The following is a 12,500-nucleotide window of genomic DNA, read 5'->3' on the forward strand; positions in this document are numbered from 1 at the left end:
CCTGCATTTTCCACCACATCACACAGGGAGACTGGAATATAATACAATTACTTTATTCATTAGGTAGACAAAAATGAAGTCACGAATACGAATAAAATATAGCCTAAGAATAAAATATGGTCCGGGATATATAGTACATTTCCTATGTTATGTATATACATTCTAATAGTAAATATATAGAAATATACAGTAAGTGTACAGTAAAGTGTAATATTGCACAATGTTGGTTTAAAAGTAAAAGTCCAGGAAGATGGTACCGTCACCCTGTGCTCAGTGATGCAGTGAGGCACAGTGATGCGTTGTAGAGTCTGATGGCTGTCGGAATGAAGGACTTGTCTTCCTGTGCCGTTCAGTGCTACATCTGGGGAGTCTTAGTCTAGCACAGCTTGCCTTCTGTATATTCTGTGTATTCATTCAGGTCTAGGCACCCCTATCTGGTCTGTAGTGTGTATATTCTGGTCTAGGCTGCTCTATCTAGTCTGTAGTGTGTATATTCTGGTCTAAGCTGCTCTATCTGGTCTGTAGTGTGTATATTCTGGTCTAGGCTGCTCTATCTGGTCTGTAGTGTGTGTATTCTGGTCTAAGCTGCTCTATCTGGTCTGTAGTGTGTATATTATGGTCTAGGCTGCTCTATCTGGTCTGTAGTGTGTATATTCTGGTCTAGGTTACTCTATCTAGTGTGTATATTCTGGTCTAGGCTACTCTATCTGGTCTGTAGTGTGTATATTCTGGTCTAGGTTACTCCATCTGGTCTGTAGTGTGTATATTCTGGTCTAGGCTACTCTATCTGGTCTGTAGTGTGTATATTCTGGTCTAGGCTACTCTATCTGGTCTGTAGTGTGTATATTCTGGTCTAGGCTACTCTATCTGGTCTGTAGTGTGTATATTCTGGTCTAGGTTACTCCATCTGGTCTGTAGTGTGTATATTCTGGTCTAGGCTACTCTATCTGGTCTGTAGTGTGTATATTCTGGTCTAGGCTACTCTATCTGGTCTGTAGTGTGTATATTCTGGTCTAGGTTACTCCATCTGGTCTGTAGTGTGTATATTCTGTTCTAGGTTACTCTATCTGGTCTGTAGTGTGTGTATTCTGGTCTAGGTTACTCTATCTGTTCTGTAGTATATTCTGGTCTAGGTTACTCTATCTGCTCTGTAGTGTGTATATTCTGGTCTAGGCTGCTCTTATCTGCTCTGTAGTGTGTGTATTCTGGTCTAGGTTACTCTATCTGGTACGTAGTGTCTATATTCTGTATATTCTGGTCTAGCTTGAGTCCAGTCAGAGCCGTGTTTTCTTTAGCTGGATCACACGGCTGCCTGGCCTCATCACCTTCGCCTGGGAGGAACAATGGAGGCTCTCCGCCGTCTAAGTACACAGAGCTGAGCTTCACACACTCACAGCCAGGCCTCCTGTTCCCACACAGAGAGAGAGGGAGAGAGGGAGGGAGAGGGAGGGAGAGAGAGGGAGGGGGGGAGAGAGAGATGGGGGGAGAGAGAGGGGGAGGGAGGGAGGGAGAGAGAGGGAGAGAGAGATGTGGGGAGAGAGGGAGGGGGGTGAGAGAGCGAGGGGGGAGGGAGGGAGAGGGGTGGGGGGAGGGAGGGGGGGTGAGAGAGTGGGGGGGGAGAGAGAGGAAAAGAGAGAGGTGGGGGAGAGGGAGAGACAAAAAAGAAAAAGAGACAAAGATAGAGGGAGAGAGAGAGAGAGAAGGGGAGAGGGAGAGAAAAAAAGAAAGAAAGAGACAAAGATAGAGGGAGAGAGAGAGAGAGGGGGGGAGAGGGAGAGAAAAAAGAAGGAAAGAGACAAAGATAGAGGTAGAGAGAGAGGGGGGGGGTGTAACAGCCTGTCCTGCTCCCACTCGGTCCCGCTCTCTCATATCTCACGCCCCCTCCTCCCTTAAGACTGTCATTTAATTCTGTACGATGCTGACGCAGCAAGGCGGACATACTCTCCAGTCTCCATCTAAAAACACACACACACACATACAGACAGACACACATACAGACACACACACATACAGACAGACACACACACATACAGACACACATACAGACAGACAGACAGACAGACACACATACACACATACAGACACACACAGACTGACTGACTAGACTAGATCTCTTACATTCCAGCGTGGTGCAGTCACTCGGCCCGCTGTCACACGGGAGCCGGCTCGTTAAGGCAGTCACTCTCTATAACTTCACCTCCCGGTCGCTCAGGTTTCATCTCCACCTGGTGACACTGCTGTGGAATGGGATGTTCAGCCACCTCCGTGACCCCCCCCTGCTCACTCCGGAGTCTGACTAATGCATCTTTAATGTGTGTGTGTGTGTGTGCTTGTGTGTGTGTGCGTGCATCTGTGTCTGTGTGTGTGTGTGTGTGTGTGTGTGAGAGTCTAGTTGGAGTTGTATTGGATAAAAAGGAACCATCTGAACCTTCCATTATTACCCGAGCCGTGTCGTGTGGAAGCAGCCAGGTTCACCTGCCCCGGGCAGCAGCACTCTGACAGCGGGGGTCTGACAGGAATACTAACGCTCACCGCAGACTGGGGCTGTACCGAATGTCTAATGCTTCTATTGAAGTATTCGAATGAAGTTTCGAATGTCTGTCGTCATATTTTATGACATAATCCCCCCCAAAAAATAATAAAAAATAGATTTACATTTTTTTTTATATATAAATATCCTCAAACTAAATACTCAATTTGAAGAAAGTGATTAATCGGATTAAATTAGTATTTCTTTCTCTTTTTTTTTTTTTAAATCAACTTTCTTTAATGAATATAACTCATACGTTTCGTCAACATAAATAATCCAATAAGGGCACGGTTGGTACGAAAGTGATGGTGACGTCTTGATGGAGTGCCAAGCGGCTACATCATTTATGATAAATGTTTTATTTTAATTTGTATGATGAGTCATATACTATAATAGTATAATATTAGTGTAGCCTAATCTTTATCTGCAACTGTGAAGAAAAAACCCATTGGTTTAAACAGAATGAATAGACACATAAAAATATTAGTGCTGTCAGGCACTAATCTAATTAATTACAGGATTTGTAATTAATTAATCTAATAATCGCATAACCATTTTATGCCTGATATTCTATATTCTATAATCCTATTTCAAATTGCATGTGTCCGGATTGCAGAATTCAGTACTGTATCTACAAAACCTTCTGTTTAATCATCTTCCATCTATTAATTTACTTAGATTTTTCAGGTCTGGTAAATTTGAGCATGGTGTTATTCACAGTCAAAGATAAATAAAAAAAAAATTAATTGATATTCTCATTTGGTTCATTACAATTTACTCGAGCCTAGTAACAGACACAGTATTTCTGACACTGGGAATACATTCCCTGAGATCCATAGATGTCCCTAGAATCAGATACCAAGAACATGCAAATGGACCATATAAAAAAAAAGTCTGTAAATGTGTATTCTACGTTCTTATGGAATGAATGAGATAGAAAAATTAAAAAAAATTAAATAGAGATTTTTTTAATTTTTTTTTAATTAATTTTGAGTAAATTTTCATAACGTGATAACTTGCTGTGTAATTAATTAATCTAATTAACGTGATAAACTGACAGCCCTAAAAAATCTATATATAAAAAAAAAATATATATATATATATATTTATAAAAAATTCGAATGTTGATTTAGAATTCGAATGTCAACATTATGAACGAAGCTTCGAACTATGCGGTACAGCCCTACCGCAGACACACACTGTGTTCAGCCGCTGTGTGTACGGGCCTCTGTTCCCGAGAGAGAGAGAGAGAGAGAGAGAGAGAGAGAGAGAGAGAGAAGTGTGGGTTCACATCGGCAACGTGAAGCGCTTTAGGTGGAAGGATCACTGGTGGGGGGGAACGCACTTTTCTTTTCATCGACATCAGCGGCTCCGGAGGTAGAGCAGGGGTCGTCTGGTCATTGGAAGGTTCCCGGTTCGATTCCCGCCCCTCCTCCTCCTCCCGGGTGGCGTGCCGACGTGTCCTTGAGGGAAGACACTTGGCACCTTACATGGACGGCGGCTCTGCCGTCGGTGTGTGAGTGGATGTGTGAAAGTGAGGCATAAGTTGTAAAGCGCTTTGGATAAAAGAGCTATATAAATGCAGCCCATTTATCATTTGCCATCATTTCGTTGAGCAGTAATTAACACGGCACAAAACGGCTCTCAAAACGCACACTTCTCACTGAGGCTTTCCCCACTAGTTCGTTTAGATTAGATTTAGGTTTCATTACCCCTCTACCTGCCCCCCCTCCCCCTATTTCCCCTTTTCCCTAGCCCTCTTGACTGTGTGTGAAGCGACCTTGGGTTTCCTGAAAGGCACTATAAAAACTTGATTTATTATTATTAAGGATTCAGTGTTATCCCCATGACATCACTGGAGGACATGTTCAAACTCATTAACACTCAATAACTGTCAAACTAAACGAATCTATGAAAACCTGATTAGAGGTTTGGGATATGCAGTGAGATTATGTGTCAAATAAATCAAAGCGCTTTCGGCGTTAGTAACTGTAACCGGTGCTGCAGTCGGCCATATAAGCTGATATAGAATATATGTTTTTGAGGGGGGGGTGTGTAGATGAACATATGGCGATAAAAACATATTAAGCATTTCTTCCTACTGCATGTAAAGTCCTTCTGCATTCCTCACTGGGTTCTTAGCATGGATTCACCCCGCTAGCTACTTAATTATCTTTATTTATCAAATAAATTGAAAGACAAATCATAAACTTTATTTGTATAGCACCTTTCATGCAAGAATTGCAGCTAAAAAAAAAGGCAGTCATAAAATTTGCACAAAACTGGCAGCTCAAGAGCAATGCTAGTGCAGACGTAAGATTAGGCATAACATTAGCATAAAATAGACGGCAGCAAAATCAAGATAAGGCATAGCAAATTAAATCACATAATCTTCATATCAGGATCTAACATCTTAAATAGGCCTCTTGGTTTATGGTTTGATTATCACTGATACACGTAAAATAGACAATATAAAATCCTGAAATTGGGCAGATACACAAAAAAATACAAATGATTAATCATAATAACTTTATATAGCACCATTCATGGCAATAAAACAATTGGATAAGATAGTAAAAATAGCTAAATAAAACAAACTGTAAGACAATAAAAAAAATTACAAATAAAATAATTACAAAGACTGAAAAGTAAAATAGTTTAAATAATAATAGCTAAATTAGACGGTAAACAATAACCAAAAGAAATGTATAACAATAAAATAAGGCGTAAAAGAATAACAAGTAAAATTATAAAACAACATCAAATAATGATACAAATTATAATCAAATATTGAAGTACAAAAATGTCGTAGCTTAATCGTAGTCGTAGCTTAATTAAAGAAGCACTCTCACCACTCTCTCTTTTGCATTGATGACATTATAGTAAAAAATCTCTCTATATTATTTGTATGCATGATGACGGGTCCATGACAGTGGTATGTCGCCCCTCTTCTTCTCCCCCTGCAGCTGGTGACGTTGCGGGGCTCCATCCTGGAGGACGCCGTGGCCTCCACGGGGAGACACGGCACGGTGCGAGGGCTGCCCCTCAAGGAGGTCCTGGAGCAGGTGGTGCCGGAGCTCAGCGTCTCCTGCCTGAGGCTGGCCCTCAGCACGCCCAAGGTCACGGAGCAGCTCCTCAAACTGGACGAGCAGGGGGTGAGTGGAAGGGCGAGGGGGGGGGTGGTCACGGAGCAGCTCCTCAAACTGGACGAGCAGGGGGTGAGTGGAAGGGCAGGGGGGGGTGGGGGGGGGGGGGGTCACGGAGCAGCTCCTCAAACTGGACGAGCAGGGGGTGAGTGGAAGGGCGGGGGGGGGGGGGGGGGTCACGGAGCAGCTCCTCAAACTGGACGAGCAGGGGGTGAGTGGGGGGGGGGGGGGGGAGAGAAGTGTTGTGTGTTTGTGAGAGAGCGAGAAGTGTTTATGAGAGAGCGAAAGAGAGAAGTGTTGTGTTTGAGAGAGAGAGAGAAGTGTTGTGTGTTTGTGAGAGAGAGAGAAGTGTTTATGAGAGAGAGAAAGAGAGAGAGAGAGAGAGAGAGAGAGAGAGAGAGAGAGACTGTGGGAGGAAGGGTTTCAGAACTACTGTTTCTATAAAAGAACATTGCTAAGGCGAGCGGACTGCCCACTCAGAGAGAGAGAGAGAAGTGTTGTGTGTTTGTGCGAGAGAGAGAGAGAAGTGTTGTGTGTTTGTGCGAGAGAGAGAAGTGTTGTGTGTTTGTGTGAGAGAGAGAAGTGTTGTGTGTTTGTGCGAGAGAGAGAGAAGTGTTGTGTGTTTGTGCGAGAGAGAGAGAAGTGTTGTGTGTTTGTGTGAGAGAGAGAGAAGTGTTGTGTGTTTGTGTGAGAGAGAGAAATGTTGTGTGTTTGTGTGAGAGAGAGAAGTGTTGTGTGTTTGTGCGAGAGAGAGAGAAGTGTTGTGTGTTTGTGTGAGAGAGAGAGAAGTGTTGTGTGTTTGTGTGAGAGAGAGAAATGTTGTGTGTTTGTGCGAGAGAGAGAGGAGTGTTGTGTGTTTGTGAGAGAGAGAAGTGTTGTGTTTGTGAGAGAGAGAAGTGTTGTGTGTTTGTGTGAGAGAGAGAAATGTTGTGTGTTTGTGAGAGAGAGAGAGAAGTGTTGTGTGTTTGTGAGAGAGAGAAGTGTTGTGTTTGTGAGAGAGAGAAGTGTTGTGTGTTTGTGTGAGAGAGAGAAATGTTGTGTGTTTGTGAGAGAGAGAGAGAAGTGTTGTGTGTTTGTGAGAGAGAGAAGTGTTGTGCGTTTGTGTGAGAGAGAGATAGAGAAAGAGAAAGAGAAGTGTTTGTGTGTGTGAGAGAGAGAGAAGTGTTGTGTGTTTGTGTGCGAGAGAGAAGTGTTGTGTGTTTGTGCGAGAGAGAGATAGAGAAAGAGAAAGAGAAGTGTTTGTGTGTGTGTGAGAGTGAGTGTGTGTGATTGTGTGGAAGGGTTTCAGAACGACTGTTTCTATAAAAGAACATTGCTAAGGGGAGCGGGCTGCCCACCACTCTACTTGAAAAAGAACGAAACCCGAAACAATCCCTGTCTGATACCCGAGAGTCCAAAGTAGAAAGTCAGGGCTGAGGGCAGGAGGGAGCTGTGTACCTGGCTGGGCGCGGCGTGTTTACGCACGAGTCGCTAATGCGGCCGCAGGCTTTAACGTTTATCCATCTTATCTCCTGCTAATGGAGGCAGAAGAACACGGTGTATAACATAACATGCTGTGCCAGCAAATGTGCTGCTCCGCTGCTATTGTGTGGGCAGCAGCTGTCAAACGCAGGAACACGTCCGTGGCTTGTTTTGTATATAAGTGTGTGTGTGTGTGTGTGCGCTCTTGTACCTCTATCCTTGTGAGGACCGTGAAGATGGTCGTTTATGTTGTCTGTCCTCACTTTATGAAATAAAATAGGGCTAAGGTTTAGTGTTGGTTAGGTTTACATTTTACATTTAACGGTAGTCATTTAGCTGACGGGCCTGACGCTTTTATCCAAAGCGACTCACTGGTTCTGTGCGACAAGTCAGCAGGAAGGGTACAACTATGTTCATCAAACAGTGTTGAATCTTGGGCGCTGCAGTGTTGAGTGCATAGTAGTAATAAAGACATATTAGTATAGTACAGGGGTGGCCAACCCGCAGCTCGCGAGCCGCATGCGGCTCTTTGCCCGTCAATGTGCGGCTCTTCCATCCATAAAAAAAAAAAAAATTACTTATTTTTACTTTTTTTTTTATTTTACGTCGAATAAACATTTACAAAAAAAATTTAAATGGTCCATTTGCATGTTCTTGGTATCTGAATCTAGGGACATATATGGATCAGTGTCAGAAATAGTGTGTCTGTTACTAGGCTTGAGTAAATTGTAATGAACCAAAGGAGAATATCAATTCTATTTAAAAAAAAAATGATCTTTGACTGTAAATAACACCATGCTAAAATTGACCAGACCTGAAAAATCTAAGCAAATGAATAAAGGGAAGATGATTAAACAGAAGGTTTTGTAGATACAGTACTGAATTCTGCCATCTTTTTTATAATGTAAATTTCTCCACCATTTTTCATCATATTGCAACACCGTTTTTTGCAAGACGTTCACAGAAAGGTAGAGAAACTAACTGCGTTCTGTTTTATGGCAATAACGTTCAGGTTTGTGGGAGATAATCCCAAAAAATAAGAGAAATTAAAAAGTAAATCCAGAAGTCAGATGATTGACAGGGGCTGGTGTGAGCTGGGTAGGGTAGTTTTTCGAAATTTGAAAGCCCTGAGTCTCTTCCTTCAAAAGACTACACTCACTTTTGGCTGTGCCACTTCCTCCTGTCAATATGCGCCGGTTTCCGACTCAATGCCCTGAGATTTCTATAATCTTATATTTCACTAATAACAGTTAAAATAATTGGTAAACAAACATAATGCTGAAAATATACACTTTTACTGTATATCTCGGGCTTAAGAGGTTAACCCTGTGAGGCCCAAATTAAAAAGAAATTAGCAACTTCAGAGGCCAGAGGGTGGGACATATAAACACATTTACTATCAAATAGCATTGTGAGGCTGAACAACAGGACCAATTGACTATACATGTGCTTAAAGGGGAACTATCTTATAAATGGCTTTTTTCAGTGTTTACCATTGTTTCTTAGCTATGTGGACTTATATTAATAGGATATATGTCTCTAATTCTCATATTGGCGAATTCTTCCAATTCTCCTCTCACAATATTCACCCTCACTGAACTGAGTCATCTGAAAATGTGCATATCTGTGATGTCAGAGATTTCTCAGCTGCATAATAATGTGGCAGTTGATGTGGCAGTTGGCACCAGGCCACACAGTGGTTGGAGCCCAGCCTCAAAACGGCTTAAGATCTTGAGGTAGAAAAATGCGGTTTTTAGTACTTGATTAGAAATACAAAACAATGCATTTTTTTTGAAAAAAACCTAGGTGTTCCATAGACTCACAGGAATTGTGTAAAAGTGCCCAAATAGTGAAAGAAATAGTAAAATAGTTCCCCTTTAACATTTTTTAAATAAACATTATTTTTTTAAATGGCTAAAAGTGATTTTGTAATTTTGCAACCGTGGGTCTCACAGGGTACTTTTAACCCTGTGAGGCCCAAATAAAAAAGACATTAGCAACTTCAGAGGCCAGAGGGTGAGACCTATAAACACATGAAGGGTGCCGTGACTGAAAAAAAAGGTTGAGAAACGCTGGTATATGGTGTGGCTCTTTGTGGTACCACAGTAATTTTTTTGTGGCTCTTAGTCTCTGACTGGTTGGCCACCCCTGGTATAGTAGGAGGAGTGCATGATAGATGGATGGTTTAAGGTTAGGCATGTAGTTTTGATGGTTAAAGTTGAGGTTAAGGGGCTTTGGGCAGTCAATGGAATTTTCATAATACTCCTCGCAAGGATATAAATATAAATAATAATACACTTTATTTCTATAGCATCTTTCATACAAGAATTGCAGCTCAAAGTGCTTCACACAGCAGTAAAAAAAAAAAAAAAAAAAAAAGGCAAGCATAAAATTGAATTGGAAAATCAAGAGCAATGCATAAAGTGAAGGCATAAAATAAGTATAAAATAGATAGCATCACATTAAATCACATTGTTTTTCATATTAGGATCTAACATCTTGCCGGGCCTCTTTGTTTACGATTCGATTCTATGGCCATTTTGAAACAGACGGTAATAAAAGAGTAAATAGTGCAGTGCAATAAAATGTTTATTTTAAGTGTGTGTGTAGTGTGTGCGTGTGTGTGTGTGTGTGTGTGTGTGTGTGTGTGTGTGCGTGCAGGCGTGCCCTTATTGTGCATCCAGATCTGACGCTGATCTGCATCATCTAACCTGACCAGGGTCTGAAGCACGGGGCCACAATGTGCTGCGTCAGCCGTGTGTGTGTGTGTGTGTGTGTGTGTGTAGTGTCATGATGTTAACGTGAACATTCTCTTTTCTCCTCTCTTTCTCTCTCTCTTTCTCTCTACTCTCTCTCTCCTCTCTTTCTCTCCTCTCTTTCTCTCCTCTCTGTCCTCTCTCTCTCCTCTCTCTCCCTCTCTCCTCTCTCTCCCCTCCCCCCTCTCTCCCTCTCTCTCCGTCTCTCTCCTCCCTCTCCCTCCCTCCCCTCCCCCCTCTCTCTCCCTCTCTCCTCTCCCCCCTCTCTCTCTCTCTTCCTCTCTCTCCCCCCCCTCCCCCTCTCCCTCTCTCTCTCCCTCCCTCTCTCCCCCCCCTCTCTCTCTCTCTCCCTCTCTCCCTCCCTCCCCCCCCCCCAGCTGAGTGAGAAGCACAAGGTGGGCGTGCTGCTGTGCCGGGCGGGCCAGAGCACGGAGGAGGAGATGTACAACAACGAGGAGGCGTCTCCCGCCTTCTCCTCCTTCCTGGAGCTGCTGGGAGAACAGGTGCTGCTCAAGGGCTTCACCAAGTACGCTGCTCAGCTCGACACCAAGAGTGAGTCCTGCTGCGTGGGAGGGAGGGGGGGAGAGGGAGGGAGGGGAGAGGGAGGGGGGGAGAGGGAGGGAGGGAGGGAGGGGAGAGTCTGCGCTGTGTGGGAGGGGGAGAGAGGGAGGGAGGGGAGAGAGGGGAGAGAGTCCGCGCTGTGTGGGAGGGAGAGAGGCCCGGGAGAGAGAGAGAGAGATGGAGGGAGGGGAGAGAGTCCGCGCTGTGTGGGAGGGAGAGAGAGGGAGGGAGGAGGGAGAGAGATAGAGGGAGGGGAGAGAGAGAGAGAGAAGGAGGGGAGATGGAGAGAGAGAGGGAGGGAGAGAGGAGAGACAGAGAGAGAGAGAGAGAGAGAGAGAGCAAGGGGGGAGAGACGGAGAGGGAGGAGAGAGAGGGAGGGAGGAGAGAGAGAGGGGGGAGAGACGGAGGGAGGAGAGAGAGCGAGAGAGGGAGGGAGGAGAGAGAGAAAGGGGAGAGAGACAGAGAGAGAGGAGAGATGGAGAGACAGCGAGCGAGAGGAGAGAGAACGAGGACAGAGAGGCCCAGGAGCGCAGCAGAACAGAGTGCTAAGCAGAGCCAACAACACACAGCAGCCAGCCAGGTCTTCGCTTCAGCTGCAAGGATTTACTGTGCGCTGCCCGGGAGTTCCCACGGGTCTCCTGGACCAGGTCCATGCATCACGGGTCTCCTGGACCAGGTCCATGCATCTGCAGAACCTCTGAAATATCTCTCAGCTTCTCAGCCCTGTAGTGTTTCACACTCTGGCCCCACTGTGAGTAAGTGATGCTGACAAGGACGTTAAACACATTCCCTTCTCCTCTCTCTCTCTCTCTCTCTTCCCTTCTCCTCTCTCTCTCTCTTCCTCTCTCTCTCTCTCTCTCTCACTCACTCACTCACTCACTCACTCACTCACTCACTCACTCACTCACTCACTCACTCACTCACTCACTCACTCACTCACTCACTCACTCACTCACTCACTCACTCTCTCTCTCCCTCTCTTTATCTATCTCTATTCTCTCTCTCTGTCTCTATCTATCTCTCCTTTATCTATTTCTCTATCTATCTCTCCTCTCTCTTCCTCTCCCCATCTTGCCATCTGCTCTCCCCTTGTTCTCTTTCTCTCTATCTCTCCCCCCCCCCCCCTCTCTCTCTCTCTCCTCCAGCTGACTCAACAGGCACCCATTCCCTCTACACGGCCTACCAGGACTATGAGGTCATGTTCCACGTGTCCACCATGCTGCCTTACATGCCCAGCAACCCACAGCAGGTAAGAGTCTCCACAGTGAAACACAGTCACACCTAGGAGTCTCCACAGTGAAACACAGTCACCTAGGAGTCTCCACAGTGAAACACAGTCACCTAGGAGTCTCCACAGTGAAACACAGTCACCTAGGAGTCTCCACAGTGAAACACAGTCACCTAGGAGTCTCCACAGTGAAACACAGTCACCTAGGAGTCTCCACAGTGAAACACAGTCATCTAGGAGTCTCCACAGTGAAACACAGTCATCTAGGAGTCTCCACAGTGAAACACAGTCACCTAGGAGTCTCCACAGTGAAACACAGTCATCTAGGAGTCTCCACAGTGAAACACGGTCATCTAGGAGTCTCCACAGTGAAACACAGACATCTAGGAGTCTCCACAGTGAAACACAGTGACCTAGGAGTCTCCACAGTGAAACACAGTCATCTAGGAGTCTCCACCGTGAAACACAGTCACCTAGGAGTCTCCACAGTGAAACACAGTCATCTACTGTAGAAGTCTTCAGATTCCTTTATTGTCACTTATTTCAGTACTTTACAGCAAGAAGAGTGAAAATCTATTTATTGTGGTCCCTCGCCTCGACCATAGCAGCTTCCAATAATAAAAAATACAATACATTTAGCATAGAATAAAATAAGATGACTAAAATAAAGATGACTATATATACAGTTCTAAAAAAGTGCATTGCAGATCAGGATGTAGATATTACACGAACATGTAGATTGAGTTGTGTTTTGCTTTTGTTATTGTTTGTTTGTATTCATTGCATGTTCGAAATAAAGATTTTAAATCAAATCAAAT

The 12,500-nt window shown here is 44.3% G+C and overlaps 1 protein-coding gene across 4 annotated transcripts in view; it reads left to right on the forward strand.

The window, feature by feature from the left end:
- sipa1l3 (signal-induced proliferation-associated 1 like 3) overlaps positions 1 to 12,500 on the forward strand; it is a 184,461-nt gene that overhangs the window by 116,233 nt on the left and 55,728 nt on the right. For all 4 annotated transcript variants that reach the window (XM_084326936.1, XM_084326939.1, XM_084326938.1 and 1 more), the window contains exons 6-8: positions 5,497 to 5,685; positions 10,271 to 10,445; positions 11,600 to 11,703. In XM_084326936.1, the coding sequence (XP_084183062.1) occupies positions 5,497 to 5,685; positions 10,271 to 10,445; positions 11,600 to 11,703 (468 nt within the window). The remainder of the gene's footprint in view (positions 1 to 5,496; positions 5,686 to 10,270; positions 10,446 to 11,599; positions 11,704 to 12,500) is intronic.

The sequence above is a fragment of the Notolepis coatsorum genome (genome assembly GCF_963971535.1).
Source record: "Notolepis coatsorum genome assembly, chromosome: 1".
NCBI classification, from domain to species: domain Eukaryota; kingdom Metazoa; phylum Chordata; class Actinopteri; order Aulopiformes; family Paralepididae; genus Notolepis; species Notolepis coatsorum.